General features: G+C 43.4%; 1 protein-coding gene across 1 annotated transcript; it reads right to left on the bottom strand.

The window, feature by feature from the left end:
- Positions 1-1,315: 1,315 nt before the first annotated feature.
- Positions 1,316-11,327, bottom strand: LOC119239887 (T-cell surface glycoprotein CD3 epsilon chain). The gene is made up of 9 exons (XM_037504276.1): positions 11,266-11,327; positions 11,046-11,154; positions 9,183-9,203; positions 8,103-8,117; positions 4,157-4,360; positions 3,430-3,597; positions 2,857-2,903; positions 1,943-2,033; positions 1,316-1,512 (listed from the first exon to the last, which is right to left on the bottom strand). The coding sequence occupies exons 2-8, from the start codon at positions 11,092-11,094 to the stop codon at positions 1,977-1,979; spliced, it is 561 nt and encodes a 186-aa protein (XP_037360173.1). The 5' UTR covers positions 11,095-11,154; positions 11,266-11,327; the 3' UTR covers positions 1,316-1,512; positions 1,943-1,976.
- Positions 11,328-20,316: the final 8,989 nt, after the last annotated feature.

Raw genomic sequence — 20,316 nt, 5'->3', positions numbered from 1 at the left:
ATACTCAGCAACTGCGGCCACCAGCCCAGGGCTAACCGAGTACAGTAGGTGGAGGGTTGCTCACCGCGAATGGCTTTTTCAGACGTGGCCACACACAAAAATAGCTCTGTGGTCACCAGGGAGGTGACCTCATGCAGTGAGGGGGAGAAGAGGACCTGCTGGCTTGAGCTGGACTAGGCCAGATACTCACTGCTCCGGCTTTCTCTGTGCAAGCTGAGCATGGGAGCCTCCCACACAGGCCTCTGGTGGCTGCCTTGCCTCTTGCCTCATTCAGCGCTCAGCCCACATCCTGGCTGCTCAACCGCAACCTGCTCTGGCTGCAGTTCTGCTGCCTCTGGCACCTCCCTCCTCCACCTCCCCCAGCCCTGCTCAGTGACTCTTTCTTTTCAAGGCAGCTCGTGGAAACCGGTGTCCCATCCCCCAGCCCTTTACACCCCCACCCTTCACACTTATGGTCTTCCTGGGTCTTTGGGACTGTTTTTCTGTCTTGCCCATTTTCTGAGCTGCTCTCTCCCTCAGGGAGCATCAGTTGCTCTCTGCGCCCTTGGTGTTGTCCTCGAAGTTAGTCAAATGACTGTTCTCTCTCTCTTTCTTTCTCTCTTTCTCAATCTCTCTGAATCTCTCTTTCTCTCGCTCTCATTTTCTCTCTCTCTTTGGATGCCCTCTCCAAAGAGAACTTCTGTGAACCCCCCTACTGTTAGGGGGAAAAGGCAGTCCCAAAGCAAATTCCATACAGGCTTTGTGGACTCCACCCCCACCCCAGGTCAAAGCCAAAGACACTGGGAACTCCAAATCCCATCACCACCAAAGGGAAGGTGGCTGGGACCTGAGGGTGGGGTTAAGCAGCCAGGGGGATACAAAAGGCAGACACGTGGGCTTTGGGGGTCTCTCCATTTTGGGGCCCTCGGCCAGCTCGCGGCGTCCGTCTAGCTCTGAGAGTGACTTTGGGGTTTCCAGGTCGTCGGATCGGGTAGGACGCATTAAAGACTTTATTTCCCTATTTTTCCCTGAGTTGTACATTTTCCTTATTTCTTTTTCTCTTGTAAATAAACCTTTTATTAACCCTTTTGCGTGTGTCTGTAGTAGAGTATTCATAAGTCCCTTTAAAGCGCGCGGGTGAGGACCCACAGCCAGGAACCCGTTTAATATCGGGGTTGCTCTATAACACTACCAGCTGTGGAAATAGGTAGAAAGTGCATTTGGGATCATCGCTGGGAATTAACCAAAGGTAGGGGGATCTGAGTCATCTCAGGAAATCAGGCAGCCTCTCAGGATCTCCCAATAAGGAGGGACAGTCAGTAACTTTTCTGTCAAATACACTTTATTTCTTTTATCTTTCAGCTGACAAGGAGCTTAGCATATTCATGAAGTTGCAAAAGACCCTTGAGGGGGCCGTGGAAGGTGGGCAGCAGTGGGGTGAGGAGCCTGTAGGGCTGGGTCTTGGCTGGGTCTGTGAATGGGGAACAGGCAGAATCTCCGCCAGCATTTCCGCCTGTTCCCTCAGAGGGTTGCCTAAGAGACAACAGGAAAAATGGACAATTAAATGAAATAATTAGGGGTGAGGACAACTATGCAGGAAAAAGAAAGAACTAGAGGAAGAAGTAATGTCCACCAGGGAAGCAGGTTAACTGGGGGTGGGTGGGTGAATAATCAGAATAAATATCCTGACAAAGGGCCAGGCCAGCTGTGAGGCCATGGGCAGTCGTGTTGTTTCAAAGGACAACGAAGCAGCAAGATCCTAGAACAGGGAGCCAGCAAAGGCAGCAGGACGGAGGCATCTGGGAACAAAGCTGTAGGGTGTGAGTTCCACAGAAGCACAGGTGTTTTAGGGCAGCCCCGATTTTAGGACATCCTTTTCCCCCTAACACAGGGACAATTTTCCTGCGGGTGCAAAACTCTTCTGGGAACAAGGAGTAGCAGAGAGCCTGGAGAAGAGCCAGACCTGGGCCAGGGGGAGGCAGTGTCCTCAGGAGCTGTCAGACGCCTCTGTGGTTCAGACCCGCATACAGGTCCCGCTGGCCTTTCCGGATGGGCTAAGAGGGAGAGAGGGGGGTTGTGAGCAGGGTGGAAGGAAGCAGTGCCTAAAAAAGAAGGGCTTCTGAAAATCTAGCTTCAGTGAAATGGAGGCAGATTGTAATTTTAACTTGGCAGTGACTGGTAATAGACCTGAACCAGCCCCTCTTTCTGTGAACCTCAACTTTCCAATCTCAAACATGGCGATCTGCAGACCCACCTCTAAGGGCATCTGTCAGGATTAAATGAAGTCAAAAGCGAACGCTATGTAAGTGGCTGGTACCTAATAAATATCTGCTGAGCCTGTCTTGGTGTGATGTTCAAAATATTTAAAAACCAGTAATGCACACACCAACTGATCAGGATAATCCCAGTGGTCCTCTGCTATGCCAGGTATTAACTCTTTAGCTGCCAAATCAAGAGGCAGTCTAATAGGGGAGAGGCTGTGATGTCTGGCAGGGTGCATGCTGGGGGTTGGGGTGGGAGTGTGGGGTTATTTGCCAGTGATGAAGCATTTTAATAACTGGTATGACTGTACTGGTCTCTGTGAGTGGGACATCAGTCTTCAGTTCATCATGTTAGAATGTGCATATTGGTATTCCCCGTGGCTGTATCCTAGCTAATGAATAAATCAGAGAAAGGGGGGTGCCCACCCCAGTCCCACTGCTCAGTGATCATGCGGGTCATGATGAAGTCATGCAGCCATTGGGATGGCGGCCATATTGGACTCTGAAGGAGGCAGAGGCAGGCACATGGTGGACTATTCTGGGAGGCCAGACAGGTAGTCCCATCTATTCCCTTGTCCCTTAGAAGGACCACTCTCTCCACTCGATCCCCTATTACCTCATAGTCTGGGTTGGGAACTGGTGGTGGCCGCTCCTTGTTTTGCCCTGCAGAGAAGGAAGGAGGGAAACACTCATTTCCATGAGAAAACACCAATTTCATGCAATGAGACCCAGCTCAAGAAGCCCCTCAACTTCTCCTTTATTCCATCTCAGTCATCCTTACTCTTTTTCCTTCTTTCATCCCACCTCTAATGACACCCGCACTGCTCATTGCTTTGTGGTCCTCCTTAACACAAGATCCTTCCACTGTCTTTCCATGGGGAAAGAGAGAGGAAAAGGCAGGAACTAATGTCTGAAGGTTCCTCTTCCCACGGCTTGGACATGGAATGTGATTATTTCAGGACCCTGATAGGCGTGTGAGAAAGCCCATCCTGTCAATAAACTTTTTTGTACTCTCTTAGAGTGGGAAAGGGTGAAATGACCTGAGATGTAAAACACTCTGTGGAGATTTTGACACCACAGGAAATGTGCTACAGAAGCTGTTTGACCTAACTGTGGACTTCTTGCCCATGATGGTCCTGGTTGGTATCCCCCCTTGGCGGGAATCTCACCTACTCTCCATATTTCTTACCCCTGGGCCTGCCACCGGTACCCGTCGCCCTCGTCACAGGCTTGGCCTTGGCCTTTCTGTTCTTGCTCCAGTAATATACCACAAACAGCAGGCCCAGAGTAATGCAGACGTCCACTATGATGATTACGGCCACCGCCATCACATTCACCTCCATGCAGTTCTCACACACTGTGGGGGTGGGGGTGGGGGGTAAGAAGAAAGGAAGATACAGGACACCGGAGATGAGGAAGGCACAAAGAAGGTCACCTCAGTGCTCACATGCTTGCTTTGACCAACTCGTTTACAACAAGCAATGTGTGGTGCTTGTGAACAGAAGCTCTGCAGTCAGGCAGTCCCAGATTCAAGTCCCAGTTCCCTTACTTACTGACTGAGAGTTGTGAAATGTGCTTCAATTCACCAAGCCTCTGTTTTCTCATTTATGAAATGGGAATAAAAATAGTATTTAACATGATTTTTGAGAAGTTTACACTAAAAAAATTGCTGGCGAGTGCTTGTTCTAGTGCTTGAAACTTACTAAGCACCCGGCAAATGTTAGCTATCATTATTTATTATTATGCCTTAATTTGTGACATTTTAGTATGGTGGTCTTGAGTCTCCTTTGCAAATCCTCCTGAAGGACTTATTTTTCTGAATAAAGGATCAGATAAAGTCCCATCAGTGTGCCATAATTCTGGACGTGATAGAAAGAGTCTAGTAGGGCTTGTGACTAGACTATTCACTACATTACCTCTTGCCTTCAGGTAGACACCATTTTTTTCCTTTTCTTTATGACAGAAATAAGTACCACTGTGTTTCACTTCTGAAAAATTTTCCACCTTATAGGTTTTATCGGCACTTTTTAAATCTATTTCACCCAACTTCCATTTTATGGAATCTTCCTCAAAAGGGCATGTCAGCATTACTGTGGTTCCAGAGATGGAGATTTCATATTCTGGAGAAAGGGAGAAAGAAAAATTACAGAACTAAACCAGAGGGCATGAAAGATGGAATATGTAGAAGAGGGAATAGAGAATCTTTTGAAGGTAACCTCAGAGTTTAGGCCCAGACATTGGGATATCGGAAAGGGGGATGGAGAGAAAGAAAAAAAAAGAATTCCCAGTGGGCCCCTCCTTTAGGGTGCCCTAAATCTTAAAGGCAAGGGACATACCTAGCCAATGAGGCATGCTCATAGAGACAACTCAGATACATGAAATTGATAGTGTACCAGCATGTGCTCCTACATATAAACCCATGAAAGCTCAGAAAGTTAACATTCTAAAAGTTAAAATTCTAAAGTCTTCATGATTATCTCCTTGCATTAACAAGAATCATATTTCACAGAGATAGGAGAGGCCTTCTTAGAGATAAAGTCCTTCCCACCTCTGAATCATTAGTTCTTGTGTTCACCTATTTTTTTTTTTAGTATTCAGTTCTTTTTTTTTTTTTAAATTCATTTATTTGTGCATACAAGAGCTGGTGTATAGGCCAGAGATGCAGGAGGATGAGAGGATTCACCAGAGACAGAGTGGGGAGCAGAACAGTCAGATTGACTGAAATACCCTGCTGAGGGGAGCAGCGGAGGAGACAGGAGAGGTCTGCTGCACCATGTGTGTCAGCAAACTGGCCAGATCAAACTTGTGCTGCAGTGGCTGCTGATAACTTCATAGTGTTGAGAATTAACCCCCTGCACCACCAGGGAAGCCCAAAAGTTCTTTTTTATAACTAGCACAATCCCTCATAATAGAGATCAAACATCTTTCTTTTTATTCTATACCACTTTTCTTTTATTGTCCTTAAATTATGTAAGAACACTCTAGATATTTTAAGGGAATGGTTCTTCTAATAAATAAAAAGGATTTATTTAAAATGACCTCTTAGTATAATCATCTCTCAATCAGTTTTGTTAGAAGGAGGGACCACTGGTGTGGACAACTGAAATCCAGCTACTTCCTTACAGCAGGGCAAGATATGCTGGAGCCTGACTAGACAGCTAGGAGAGAGGTGAGGCAGTGGTGCTCAGAGACAGGCCTTTCTCTATTAAAGGTATTACTGTATGCTATTGGGAAACCAGCACTGGACTCAGAGTCAGAGTCCTGTGTCTAAATACCAGGTCTGCCCCAGGTTTGTGAATAAGAGCAAATCATTTAATGTCTTTGAGCCTAGTTTCATCATCTGGAAAATGAAGTTGAAACACCCACCTCACAGGGTATTTGTGAGAATGGAATGGATTATGAAGGTGGAAAATGAAGCTGAAACACCCACCTCACAGGGTATTTGTGAGAATGGAATGGATTATGAAGGTGAAAATGATAGCACATAACTCAGAAAAAAATGCTAATTCTTTTCCTTTTTTCCTCCTTGGGGTCCCGCACCAAAGGAGAACAGAGGTTAGTTCTGACCCAGTTGATCAGACAGCTCCCTGGCTGAGATTCCTGAAAGCAAACACGTCATTGTCCAGATGTGTATGGTAATATTGGGAATTGAGTATAGTGATAATATGTTGATGTTATTCTTTTTTAAAAAAAGATTTATTTATTTATTTATACAAGCACTGGGAATAGTCAGAAACGCGGGAGGGTGAGAGGATTCACCAAAGACAGAGCGGGGAACAGAACAGGCAAACTGATGAAGTACACTGCTGAGGGGAGCAGCAGGCGGCAGGAGAGGTCTGCGAGCCATGTGGAACCCTAGCTCAGCGGCTGGGGATGGAAATGGCACTGCAGAGGCTGCAGGCAGCTTCGCAGCCCAGTGCTCAACCACTGCGCCACCAGGGGAGGCCCTAGTTGATGTTATTTTGACTTAGAAATAATTTTCCCACACTGATATTTCTTAGAAATATTAAAAATCAACTAGAAATCATAATAAAATAATTTAAAAAGAAAGATGTTTCGCTCTGGTACATTTGTTAGAAAAAGAAAGGTGAAGATGGCTCACAACTTTCATTGCACAAATTCAGCAGCAGAGCTCAGATTTACACATGCCCACCAAGGGCCTTGATGCTTATGCTCAGGAACAGGTGTTCTCCTAAGATTTAATAGACATCCAGACACAATATTTCATAATAATTAAGAAAATGAGGGGTTCTCTCGGATAGTCTGGGGGTTAAGTCTCAATGCTATTAAGGCCTGAGTTCCACGCCCAGCCATGGAGCTAACTCACATACGGTGCAGCAGACCTCTCCTGTCTCTCCTGCTGCTCCCCTCAGCAGTGTATTTCAGTAGATTTGCCTGTTCTGCTCCCCACTCTGCCTCTGGTGAATCTGCTCACCTCCCGCACCTCTGGCCTATACCCCAAAAATAAAAAGAAAATGAGTGTCGTTATCAGCTAAATCTGCATTTGTACTTATCTTCGTGCTCACATTAGTTAATTAATTAATTATAATGAGCTATTAATTATTTTAGATTAAATGTTATTAAAAATAACAATTAAATGTTTTTGATTATGATAAATCTAGGATCTAGGTTTTCTTATCTGTAGAATAAAGATGTTAGGAGAATTAAATGAGGAAAATTAGGTAAAATGTTTAGGGGTATCCCTAGAATAAACTTGAATTTTTATTATCTAGTCTATCAGCTTCCTACAGCTAAAATTCCCCTGAAGTCAAAATTCATTCTATAGGTCAGATAATGTTCTAAGAATTATTCATTCAATCTTCATCACGGCCATGCAAGCTAGGTAACTTGATGATTTCCATTTTGCACATGATGATACTATGGCACAGGGAAGTTAAGTGAATCATTGCAAGTAAGGAGTTGAACTAGTTAAAATATGGCATCTAGTTTCAGAGTTATGCTCTTAACCTCACATGGCAGTCTTATCTCCTCTGGCTAATATACTCTTCTTCCCTGAAATACAAGCTTATGCTTTAAAACTTAGCTCAAGAATGAACCTCCTCTTGGGAGCCTTCCCCAACTATCCTCTGTAGATTGATCACTCACTTCTCCATTCTTTGTTTAGTCTTTATCTATCCATATCATAGCATGCAACACAGTATAATTTCAATTTTTTGTTTCTCCCACAAGACCATCAGCTTCTTGAGAAGAGGAAATTAGCGATGCATTCATGTATATCATCAATTATTCATTTCAAAAATATTCATTGAGGGCCTCCCGGGTGGCACAAGGGGTTGAGTGCAGCACTATGAAGTGGCCCATAGCCTCTGCAGTGCAGGTTCAATTCCTGGACTGCCAGGGAGATACCCACATGGAGCAGCAGACCTCTCCTGTCTCACCTGCTGCTCCCCTCAGCAGTGTTTTCGGTCCGTCTACCTATTCTGCTTCCCACTCTATCTCTGGTGGATCTTCTCACCCTTCTGCACCTCTGGCCTATACCCCAGTTCTTGTATAAATAAATCTTTAAACAATATTCATTGAGCACCTACTATGTGCCAGACACTAGGCCAGGTAAATAAGAGTCTGCCTCTGTCTTCAATGAACTCATGATTTACACAAAAACAGTGGGGGCTCCAACCACATCCATGTGCGTATTTTTCCTTGAACATATGCTCCAGGTACATATCATGGTTAGCTCTCAGCCTACATGACACTTAGAAAGAAACACGCATATCTCCTACAGTTCCCACTAAAAGATAATTGTTTTCCCTTTAATAATTGTAGTTTGCAGCATTTATTATTGTGATTGTCCACTTTGCTCTACATTTGAAAAGAGGTTGCATGGAATGAAAATCCTCTTACCACCGTAGTCATTTTCTGAAAGAGAAATGATAAGAAACCATTAGCAATATGCTTATTAGTTATAAAGATCAGACCCTACCCATGGGTTAGGATTCTTCCCTTAACCTTTAGTAAACAATGACTCTTCAAATTTCCCATGGCTGTATTTGAAAAGCTATGTTGAGTCCTATGTCTTACAATAAACAACCCATGACTATTTACAAAAATAGGTCTTAAGTAATCATTTTGTAGTACATGCACAAAGTAAGTCATTATATTGTACACTTCAAACTTACGCAATTTTATTTGTCAATTACAAGTTATTATAGATGGGGGAAATCTATATTTGGCATAAATTAAGTCATCGAAAAAAATAAACTCTAAATGCATGCAGAGAAATGTTATCCTAAGGCATATTAGCGCTTTTGACATCTCTTATCTATCAATAATGTAATGTTAAATCATGCTGCATAGCAAAAAGAAAAATGAAGGATCCTAAGGACACTAACAGGCAGCGCAAATGAATGGAGATTGGCACAGTGATTGCTTTTAAACAAAAAATCTGTTCACTCGGTTTGGAGGAGCCAGTTGAATAGAAAGTCTTCTGATATTGGTACACTCCTGACACTACTGCTATGATTGAGAAAAGTCCAAGCCAGACACATATGCATGTGCACACATGAGCGCACATGCACACACACATTTGGAGGGATCAGACGTGTGATTCTGAATGGATAGTCAATACTGCCTCCGTGTCTGTGCAAGTGCATCCTGTGCAAGTGTTCCTGCCATACCTACAAGAATTTACATCAAATATGAAATGTAAATAAATGTAAACTGTTGGTGCTTTCAACCTAATTTAGTTGTCTCAATTTTTTTCTTTTGAATAGTTAGGATTCATGATTTCCTGTGATCTCTGTTGCTTCCCTCTTGTTGGCTAGAATTCTCTTTAGACTTAGGAGGAAAACACAAAGGAGAAGATGGTAGAAACCTTCTCTATTAGTCTCTGTGAGAGCTCTGTAGCGGTTGGGAGAATGTTCCACTTATAAATACAAACAATCCTGGGCCGATTTCATAATAAGGAAAGAAAACATATCTTACCCGCTTGCACCCAAGCGCCAACTAGAAAATAAATGATAATAATGAGTTAATAAACATTGTAAGTGTCTATAATTCCAAGCAGAAAAAGTGCTGTGGGTTAGCCTGGCCATTTATGAACATCTAAAATCCTTCCCAACTACGACTGGATCACAGCCATTCCTATACCCGAGGGGAGCAGCATGTACTGCTGGGTATTGACCAGGGTTTCCTGGTCAATTTGGGGTAAAACAGAGAAATAAGTATCTAACTCTATATTTGACCAACAGAAATTAGAAAAAGTTGGGGCTGCTTTTTGGGATCCTGAGACACAGCCAAAGAATTTTGCAGCCAAGTCTCCCTTTTGAAACTTGGTCTCTGACTGTGGAAGAAAATCAAGCTCTTGGGTAGGTACAAACGTTGACATCCGTGTTCCATCTCTGGCTCCTCCTACTCTGATGGTTCAATCTTTCCGTTTGTTTTCTGCTTGAGACACAGATGGAAATATTTGAAACTCTGACTACTCATCAACTTGAGTCTGTATAGAAGAGCTGATCACATTTCCATGGGCCCCTCCAGGGTCCCCTCACTCAGCAAGAACTTGAATTCACACTACCATGACCATCTTCCCTGGCATTGCCTGAAAGTTTTTGATAATCCTGAAATTCTCCATTAACCAGAAGCTTTTACATATTCTACATTGGATGAGACACCTCTACCCCATCCCATACCCAGAGCAGACCAGGCACATTCTTATGAGGCCAAATTTAAGGGTGCTTGAATATTTGATATTCCCTGTCTCTTGGAAAGGCATAATTTCTACTACAGGCCTCTAAGAAAATACTTGACTACTTCCGCAGGAAATGTACCTGCCTGAGTCAAAATATGTTCCTTGGACCAGCAGCAGACTAATAAGCCCGAGAAATTATTAGAAATGCAGAATCTGAAATTAAAAATTCAGAACTCCTGAAGCAGAAGCTGCAGTTTAATAACCTCCCCAGGCATCTGTGTGCATATTCAAGCTTAGAAACCTAAGAAGAAGCAGGAAGTGGGGGGACATCATGGCTGTGGCTCTGAGATAGGAGGCCTAGCTGTCAGAGCATTTTTTAGGGCCCTACAATAAAGCCATCATGAGCTGTTTTGTCCCATGTAATGAGCCATTAGGAACACAAGCCTGGAAGATACAGTCCTGATTTCCCAGATCAGTTTTAGCACTTCCTAACTGTGGTTTTAAAAAAAAGATACTTAACTTCTTTCGGTATCCACTTTTTCATCTGTAAAATAGGACATATAATGTCTACTTTTCAAAGATTAAATTAGTAATACACATAAGGAATTTTTCTTTACATGGTTTGTGGCACTGGATAACTGGCAACCTTAAAAAAGCTTTCATCACCTATGAGGTAAGGAATTGCTCTTGGTTATTTATCAATTTATAATTCACCTTGCTTCAAAAAGGACTAAACTAATTGAAAGCTTTGGGGTCAATTGAAAAATATTGAAAATGATGAGATGTTTTATTGTCTCAGATGCTAAGTGGGTTTTAACCTGGGCAGAAATTGCGTTCAAGTCTGGTCTTCTCACAACAAATGAAGATTGGTGAGTTCTGCCAATTTCTTTTGTGATCGTTCTTAAAGTTCACTAACAGAACAAGCTAATTTTTGGAGGCAGAGAGGCCTTTTTTCTTTCAATGGACATGATCATCTCAAAGGCTTTTTTAGGGCCTGACCTGGAATAGGCTCCTGGGCCTCTCCAATTCCCTACTCTGAGGTAGCACAATTTCTTACATTGTCCAGTAAACAAGACTTGTCAGTAACACTGGGCAGCATCAGGGGAGGCTGTGACCCTTTCCATGGTCTGAAGAAACGCCTTCTCATTCCATCTTACCTGCTAAGAGGCACAATCCCAGAACTCTCCAGTGATTTCCCGACTTCATCCTTCTCTCACTAGACACTTACTCTAGCTAAGATGGCGGAAGCCAATTGGCTTCTTACTTCTGAAAAAGAAAACAGGGGACTTTTTCAAAATCCTCCCTGGAGATGAGGTCCCTGGGACCATTGCTTCCAATGCTAGGATGAAAAATGGACTTTGTGAGAGGGAGACTTACCATTTCCCGAAGCAGGCACCTGAAGCTGGGAGGGGAGGCGGGCTTCTGAACCCTACACAGGAAGTGTGGAGGGGCCTCTGGGCCTGCAGGTTTCTACGTCACTTGGAAACGTTCAGGGCAGAGGCAGCCACCTGGGTGGGCTGGCGGAGAGCTGGCTCTCTGATCTTCCCAGAAAGACCAGCAAAAGGACTCTGGCGAAATCTGATGGTGTGGTGGCAAATACAGGCAATTTAGTTGCCGGGGCTTTGCACAATGCACCCCCAACCCTCCACCCCAAACAAGCTGTGACAGGAAGCGCGAGGAGCACTGAAGATTTGCTTTCTTTATCGTGTACCTGGCATGAAGCAGCGAGGTGCAGCCATCTTTATTAACAAAAGCTGTTAGCTGTTGGCTTGAAAATACATATTGGCTAAAAAACATGAGATTCCATATTTCTGGGCCTACAGTATTTGCAAAAATATTTAAAAACACTATTCACTGTTGGAAAGGGTAAATATGACCGTCTCAGAATTTACTGATCTGAATATAAACTAACACACTCTTTATTTTTAAGCATGATTCGTCAAGTGCTTACTAGATACTGGGCACAGTGCTCAGGGTTTTACTACTTATTAAATCCTCAAAATAACTGAGGTGACTATTTTTTTTTTTTTTAGTTTTTATTATTTTTTTTTTAAGATTTATTTATTTATGCACATAAGAGCTGGGGTACAGGCCAGAGATGCAGGGCTGGGGTGGGGGTGGGAGGGTGGGGGGGTGAGAGGATCCACCAGAGACAGAGCTGGGAACAGAACAGGCAGATTGACTGAAACACACTGCTGAGGGGAGAGGTCTGCTCGCCATGTGGGTTTCTCCCTGGCTGGCCAGGGCTCGAACTCGTGCTGCAGAGCTTGTGGACTGCCTCATAGTGCAGTGCTTAACCCCTTGCGCCACCAGGGAGGCCAAGATGAGTATTCTTTTTGCCCCCATTTTATACTTGAGCAAACGGAGGCTCCGGCAGTCTATGTAACTCGTCACAGATCGCAGAGCTGAAAGTCTGGAAAACGTTTTGGCAGAATTCCCTTAGTAGAGATTGAAAGTTTACTCTGCTGTCACGTGCTGGCTCCTAGCAATATGGCAATAATAAGACACACATCCTCATGGAGGAAGACAGGAAATGTGGACAATTAAACATAAACTACAGGTGCTGTGAGAGTGAGAAAAGGGGACATAATACAGTGAGAGGGCAGAGATCTGTGAGAAAGTAGCTGAAATCATGAATGAACAAGAGTGAGCCAGGTGGGAGAGGGCAAGCAAAATATTCCAGACAGAGGGAACAGCTTGTTCAAAGTCCAGAGAAGAGGAAGAGAGGCACACTCAAGAAACTGGAAATCCAAAAGGCCAGGTAGCTGAGAAAGTGAGAAGGAATAATACGAAATGAGATGGGAAACCCCTAGGGTCAGATGGGGTGGGATTTACACACCTCATTAGGAATTTTTTTTTTTTTTGCATATGGGTTTCTCTTTATTGAGTAAAGACAATCACATATCTTCAATTTTTTTTTCATTTTCCCTTATTTTTATTTTTGAGATGTTAGCTAACAACACCATAAATTCCAGAAGTACATTTTCTCACTTCAGCAAATGCATAATCTCACCACACCCACCACCCAATATCCAGTCACCATCCACCAACAAAGGGGACCCCTCTACACATTCCTTCTGACTCCTTCCCCTTTGGTAAGCACCATTCTGCTGTGAAAGTTTAAGAGGTTTTTGTTGTTGTTGTTGTTGATTAGTTTTTTTCCCATTTATATTTCACAAATGAACAAAACCCTATGTACTTGTCTTTCTCCCTCTGATATATTTACTAGCATAATCCCCTCAAAGTGCAGCCATGTTATCACAAATGCAGAATAGAACCTTTTTAATGGTTGAATAGTATTCCTTGGTGTGTATATCCCACATCGTCTCTATCTGTTCATCAGGCATGTGGGTTGTTTCCATATCTTGGTTATTGTGAATAATGCTGCAATAAACATAGGGGTACAGATAACTTTTCAAATCAGTGTTTTCATATTCTTTGGATAAATATCTAGAAGTGGGATTACTGGATCATATGGCAGTCTATTTTTATTTTTTTGAGATGCCTCCATACTATTTTCCATAGTGGCCACACCAATTAAACATTCCCACCAACATGACGAGGATCCTTTTCTCTTCACATCCTCACTAACAACTTACTGTTTCTTGACTTTCATGTAATAGCCATTCTAACCAATGTGAAGCAAATCTCATTGTGTTTTTGGTTTGCATATCCTTTCTGATAAGAGATGTAGAGTGTCTGGCCTCCCCGGTGGTGCAGACAGTTGAGCACCGTGCTGTGAAGCTGTCGGCAGCCTCTGCAGTGCTGGGTTTGATCCTGGCCAGCTGGCGAGAATCCCACATGGTGTAGCAGACCTCTCCTGCCGCCCGCTGCTCCCCTCAGCAGTGTACTTCTGTCAGTCTGCCTGTTCTGTTCCCCACTCTGTCTCTGGTGACTCCTCTCACCCTCCTGCACATCTGGCCTGTACCCCTGTTCTTGTATAAAAATCAATAAATCTTAAAAAAAAAAAGAGATGTATAGTGTCTTTCCATGTGTCTGTTGGTCACTTGTGTGTCTTCTTAGGTTAAGAATTCTTAAGGATTATTCTAGGATCTATGGCAAACAATTGAAGAATTTCAAATGGGGCTAACAGTATCAGATTCTTTAAAAAATGTTTAGATGAGTTTTAATTGTGGACGTAATATATGCACTTGTTAAAAAACAATGAACAGCAAAAAGCAATGTAAGGATAGTCCCTTGCCCTACCTTGCCTTGCCCCTGTTCCTTTCCCTAGAGAAAACCGTTTGTAACTTTTTAAAACTGTTTTCTTTTGGTGGTTACCTTCTTATCTCTAAATATGCATTGTCATCATTTGGGGTTCCTTGGGAAACAAAGTTTGAGATGACAATTTGTGTGCAGGTGGGTCAGAGAGGGAGGCAGGAACAGCACCTTAGGGAGGGAGGAAAACAGGGCTGGGCATGGAAGAAGGTGAGCTGCAACAGGTAACAGGAGTTGATGGGGGAGGAGGGGCAGTTCTCAGGCTGGGATGACCATTGAGGCAACAGGCACTTCATCTGGTCTTGAGAGGGGGGTGTGGCCTTGGGCGAGGCCGTTGCAATTCTAGGAAAGGATTCAGCTGCGAATCCTCAGAAGGCACAAACCCAGCAGCAGGGGGTGGGGTGGGGTGTTGGGGTGTGTGTGTGTGTGTGTGTGTGTGTGTGTGTGTGTGTACGCACGCGCAGTCCTCAAGTGGACACCTGCGTGGCATCACGCAGCATCCATGGACTCACTCGTGAAATAGTTTCACTCCATTCTTTAATAACTTGTGCAGGATTCTGGTTGATCTCTTGTCCTGGAGAAACTTCTAAAAGGAAAGTTAGTGGGAGAAATAAAGTTCCAGCTACACAGCTGCTCTAAGGGCCCCTTGTGGATAGTCACCTCTTTCCTTTTTTTTTTTTTTAACCTATTTAGGTTTGTTCCCAGCCTCAGCTAGCACTTCTACTGACTTAGCTTGAGGATCTTAGGCCCAGGTCTGTATGACCTTTCCAGGCTGTGAACCCTTGGGTCTCTCCTCCTGGTAGTAAGGAGAGATTCACAAAAAAGTGAATAATTTTTTGTCTACTGGTCTCTTGGCAATTGTAGGCAGTAGGTGTAGCTTACTTGAATAGGACTCTTGCTGTGTAACTTGGTGAAAGTATCCTGTCTCCAGAAATCATGGTTTCTAGAAACTCAGAGTCTAGGGTTACGAGGACAGGAAGTACACATTTCCTATATGGTTCACTGGGAGTAATGGTGTAGGGTAAGGTAAAAAGTATCAGGCTTTTCTGCCCTCCCGCCATTAGGATAGATGATGGAACCCTGTGGTCCCGAATGCATGCCTGATGGCGGGCACCTGGAGTAGGGTGTGGGCATATGTAGATGGGATTCACTTGGGCTAAGATTGGGCTTATAAGGGCGGCGTCACGGGGACGCTAGCAGAAACTGAGAGAAGAAGCAGCAGAGAAGCAGAAGCAGAAGCACGAGAGAAGCAGAGAGAACACCAGAAAGCCCAGATAGAGTGAAGACATGCCGGGGGCTGGGAGGCCTGCCAGCCTACCCGCCTCCCAGCGCCCCTGCCCGCCATGTACCTGGTAATTCCAATAAAAACCTGCAAAACCACTGAGGACTCTGACTCCTCCTTTACCCGGTTCTGCATGGGATCCTAGAAAACCTACCCTGTGTCCATTCCTGCCCTTACACTCACACTTCCACCCCTTATTTCCTGGATGCATGTATTCTACCTCTTGGGGACATAGTGCCATATAATAGTCATTAATTCAAGAATGTACACTACATCCTGAAGGATAGTGCCCCAGGCTGCCGGTGTCATCTCTAAGTTGATACCTTAGTGGGTCTTTGAAAGGCTATTCCACTGCTCAGTCAGCTGCCAGCTTCAGGATGGTGTGATATAAGAGCAGAGGCTACTGTGGTTATATGTCTGTATACCTTTGTTATAAAGTGGGTCCCATGGTCTGATGCTATGCAATCAATATCCAATGCTGATGGATCAGGAGGTATGTGGCTAGTTGAGGTTGGCTAGTTGAGGCATTGCAGGTAAGAATATCAACCCCATGCCCAGGATACTATCAATCCTAGCAAGTAAAATTTTACCCTGTGCAGGTTTGGTTTGTAAGGGATCAAATGTCACCAACTTGGCAAGAAGTGATGACTTGGTTTCCTCCAGGGTTGATCCCAGGTATAGCACAACACCACTGCCACCATAACTACAACATAAGTGCCCCAGTGTCCTGGCACTGGGATGGTTGAGGACATAGGTAGTTGACGTTACTTGGCCAAGTCATTTTATTCTACTTTGTCTTTCATGATGGTTGGTCTCTGATGGATGTTGACATGTGACACGAAGATCTTCACACTTCAAAATGACTTCCGTAGGTCCTTTCCTCCATACTTCCATGTCCTTAATCTAATCCTCCCAGGTCCCTGACCAATAAATTAAGCCAATCTACATATATTACATATTAGAAAAGATCTTGTGATCTGCAACAACATGGATGGAGACCTTGAGGGCATTATGCTAAGTGAAATAAGTCAGAGAGACAAATATACATATTTTGCCACAATTAAAAAAAAATAATACCCAACAACAACAAAAAAAAATAGAGCCACTGCGTGGGCACTGCAAGTTTGTTAAAATCTGAGAGAAAATGGGAGCATTTGAGAAATCAGGAGGTAGAATATATATAAGTAGACTCTCAGGCTGGCCTAATGGCTGTAGTATAGGTTGAGTGAAAGTAGGGTTCAGAGAAGTAGAGACTGACACCTCACACCAAGGACTTATGTGCCCATATGCTGATTTCCTAAATATTGTTGCCTACTTCTGTTCATTTTGAGAGGAACTGGAAACTAGGTTCTGTGTGAGACTAGTCCCAGAGGAAAGCTCTAGAACAGTGATTCTCAGTTGTGAAGGTAGTTCCCTACAGTGGATTTTGGAAATGGGTAGGGTTGTTTCATGGAATGTTAGTGGCATATAGTGGCCAGCCAAATGCTGACATCTTGCAATGCACATAACAGGTCAGCGAAACACCATTGTCCTACATCCCACATGACCTTCAAAAGGCCCAAGGGGCATATATGGACATAGCAGTTGGCAGAACTCTCACCTCTGTTTCTTGACTTGTTAGACCTATAGTATTAGGAAACGTCAGTGGAAGTCCTTGAAACTTTCTATGACTCTCAAACAAGATCATGAATAAAAATAAATATTGCACATTAATGGAAATGGTAGAGGAAAAAATAAAAATAAGTATTATTCAGCTTTTTTAAAAAAGGAAATGGTAGAGATTAGTGTGACTGAAAGACTAAAGGATGCAAGCTGGCAGTCCTTTCATATCCGCATTTAATTCTCTAGTGTAGCCGTTGCAAAAAGCAAGGAATCCTCATGCATGAGAGCGCACCTCTGCAAACTTAACTAAGTGGTAGCCCCAATTGTGGCAGCTGTGCCCTAATTTCACTTAGCATAATGCCCCTAAGGTCTCCATCCATATGTGCAGATGACAAGATCTTTTCTAATATATGTATGATATATGTATATTTATATACATATTTATAAATATATAATATATGCATATTTCTATATCCAATATATATATGTATATTCATATATTTTTATATATATGTATATATTATATATGTGGAGGGGAGGGAGTCTTACTACCAAGCAAATCTCTGACACCAGCTCAGTGTCCCCCATTTCAACTATATGTATAATATATGTATATTTCTATTTTGTTGTATAATTGAATCAATCCTATTTGGTAGTGATGTACTTTCTTCCTCTCTCCTTCCTTCCTTTCTTTCCTGGTTGTGAACTTATGACTGATCCCCTGGAAAAATTCTATGTATTTAACTACCTTTTGGGTTTGCTTTTGCAGCAGCAACAGGGTGAGGCACTTCTCTGTGAGTCATATAACCTCAGCAGGCACAGAAGCAATTGACCTTATGCTAAATTCCAAACTGGCCGGAACTGAGACACAACTGACACCAAACCAAGAAAACAGAAAGAAGGGACAAATCATACTGTTAAAAGGGAGGGGTCCATCAGCAGCCGCCAAGACCACATTTAGAAGTGAAGTGTCCATCAACAAAAATCCCAAGAATCTGGAAACCCTTCCCACAAGTGGGTGGATTTGTAACTAACCAATCTTTGCCAAACCCATGCTCTTTACATCCCTAACTCCTCTCCCCCCACTTCATCCTGTATTGATAAAAAACCAATCTTAGCCCCCATATTGGGGAAACAGATTTGAGTCTTGCCTCACAATAAAATAAACTCCTTCTTCCCTCAAAAGTTACCATGGTGATTGTTTTCTACACATGTCAAGCAGTCAGCCATTGCTAGGTTTCAGTTGGATTCAATTTGCTGTTCCGTTTAGGATTTTATGAGCACAGGGTTAGTAAGAATTAAGGAATTTTCCCTGTTGGCTGAGGTCACCAGGCATCAGTCACTTTGTGCACTAGCTTCCTGCCCATAAATAAAACCTAGATGAGATAAAAATGTACATGACAGGGCCTCCCCTGGTGGCGCAGGTGGTTGAATGCCATGCTGTGAAGTTGTCCACAACCTCTGCAGCGCCGGTTCGATCCCGGCCACTCGGCAAGGGTCCCACATGGTGTGGCAGACCTCTCCTGTCTCGCCCGCTGCTCCCCTCGGCAGTGTATTTCGTCAGTCTGCCTGTTCTGTTCCCCACTCTGTCTCTGGTGAATCCTCTCACCCACCCGCACATCTGGCCTGTACCCCGGTTCTTGTATAAATAAATAAATCTTAAAAAAAAAATGTACATGACAAACTTTCATATTTCCCTGAAGGTATATTTTTCTGAAGGCCTTCTGACTAAAAATAAGGAATGATTGAGAAGGAGGTTAGTTGAAAGGAGTGGAGATCAGCACTGGGAACGAAGACATTCCTGAAGTTCCCCTCCCACACTAAACAATGACATATAACTACCTCACTGACCCCTTAACATCAGAAATGTTAGTTTTGCTCTTTCCTTTCCTTATCACAGGACATGAATACTTGTTCTTTGTGCACTCCTACTGGCAGTGTCTTTTATTCAGCCCAGACATCCACCAAGAGAATAGACCCATTGAATTGAGTTATAGACTTGCAATTAGTGTCTGAAGTGGGGAATGGGCATGGAAAGCCTTCTAGGACTGAGCCCTTAGCCTGTGAGATCTGACATTATCTCCAGGAAGTGTCAGAATTGAGTTGAAATGTGGGACACTCAGCTGGTGTCAGAGATTTACTTGGTAGTGAGACCCTCTCCCTCCCCTCCACATAGACACAGACACAGAAACCATACACATGCTGGAATTTGGCGATCAGAATCTCAATTCGCATCAGAGAAGTGGAATTTGCTGTAATGGTTCTGGTTTATGAAATATGTGGTTTGGTAAGAGAAATGACAAAAGGGTGAGGGATGATGAAGCTTTGATTGCTGGGTGGCCACGTGGTTCCCCATGGGACTGAGCAGAAGCTGTGCTGCAATCATTTACTAAAGGTAAAAGTTACCAATATAATTTAGAGATGAATCCACCTCTTGGGGATTTGGGTCAATGCATAAGAAAATGTAGCCTACTAAGAATGCAAAAAATCGAATCCTTTGTTATTATCTGTAATAGTTAAACTAAAAGACAATGTTGGGTAGACTTTGATGCTAACCAGACAGTTTTCAGTGACTCTGGACTCTGGCCACTAGCCTCAAAGCTGCCTGGAAAGGGAAAATTGTGCAGGAAAAACACAAAGTACCTCTAAGACTGGTGGTCACCAAGCAGGTTGTCAACACGGGGGGAGGACAAAAACAAGAAACTATTGAGACCAGGGAGTATAATGTGAACAAGTTATTTTATTTTGTGGACTACTATCATCAGCTTCCCAAGTCATCTTTACTAAGTGGATTGAGTATAACTAATTTAGGAGCTGTGTTTTTGTGTTTTGGATGCTGCAGAGTGGAAGAGCGTGACTGGGTTGCTACAAAACCCGCAGCTCGCTATTGAACACTCACAGATGGCTATATACGATCAAGACACAAAGCAGATTTTTCCAGAGGGAACTGTCATCCAGGTGAACTTGACAAAATCCACTGTAAGGTCTGTTTTCTCTGACATGGGGGCTGTTGTAATCCCCTGTGAATGCCAAGTGGAACAGCCTAGATGAAGCAACTGGTAGGCTACAGATGCAACCATGCTGGGCTGTCTTTATGGTGACCAAACTATTCGCTCACTGAACATTCTTGTTATTCAAGTCAGAGTAAGAGCTGGGATTAAAGGGACCACTTTCACTTGGTCACTGTGAATATTCTTATTAATAAAAATAAAAACAAACAAAAATCAGTCCAGGAAGCTTTATGAATTTGCTGTCTCAGCTTCCCTTCCTGTGTCTTGCAGATGCTAAGAAGCACAGTAGGTCAATTAAGAAGAGAATGGGAAGAG

This window comes from Talpa occidentalis, unplaced genomic scaffold (assembly GCF_014898055.3).
Source record: "Talpa occidentalis isolate TD23 unplaced genomic scaffold, MPIMG_talOcc4v2.1 talOcc4.12, whole genome shotgun sequence".
Lineage (NCBI taxonomy): Eukaryota > Metazoa > Chordata > Mammalia > Eulipotyphla > Talpidae > Talpa > Talpa occidentalis.
The sequence above is the reverse complement of the archived record's forward strand: the minus strand, read 5'-3'. Positions and strand labels throughout refer to the sequence as shown.

Excerpts from the sequence above, each read along its gene's own strand:
- LOC119239887 (XM_037504276.1), bottom strand. The coding sequence starts at position 11,094 with ATGAAGTCGGGAAATCACTGGAGAGTTCTGGGATTGTGCCTCTTAGCA. Across the intron at positions 9,204-11,045 it reads GGGATTGTGCCTCTTAGCAG|TTGGCGCTTGGGTGCAAGCG; the intron begins GTAAGATGGAAT and ends TTTATTTTCTAG. Across the intron at positions 2,034-2,856 it reads TTCCCAACCCAGACTATGAG|CCCATCCGGAAAGGCCAGCG; the intron begins GTAATAGGGGAT and ends TCTCCCTCTTAG.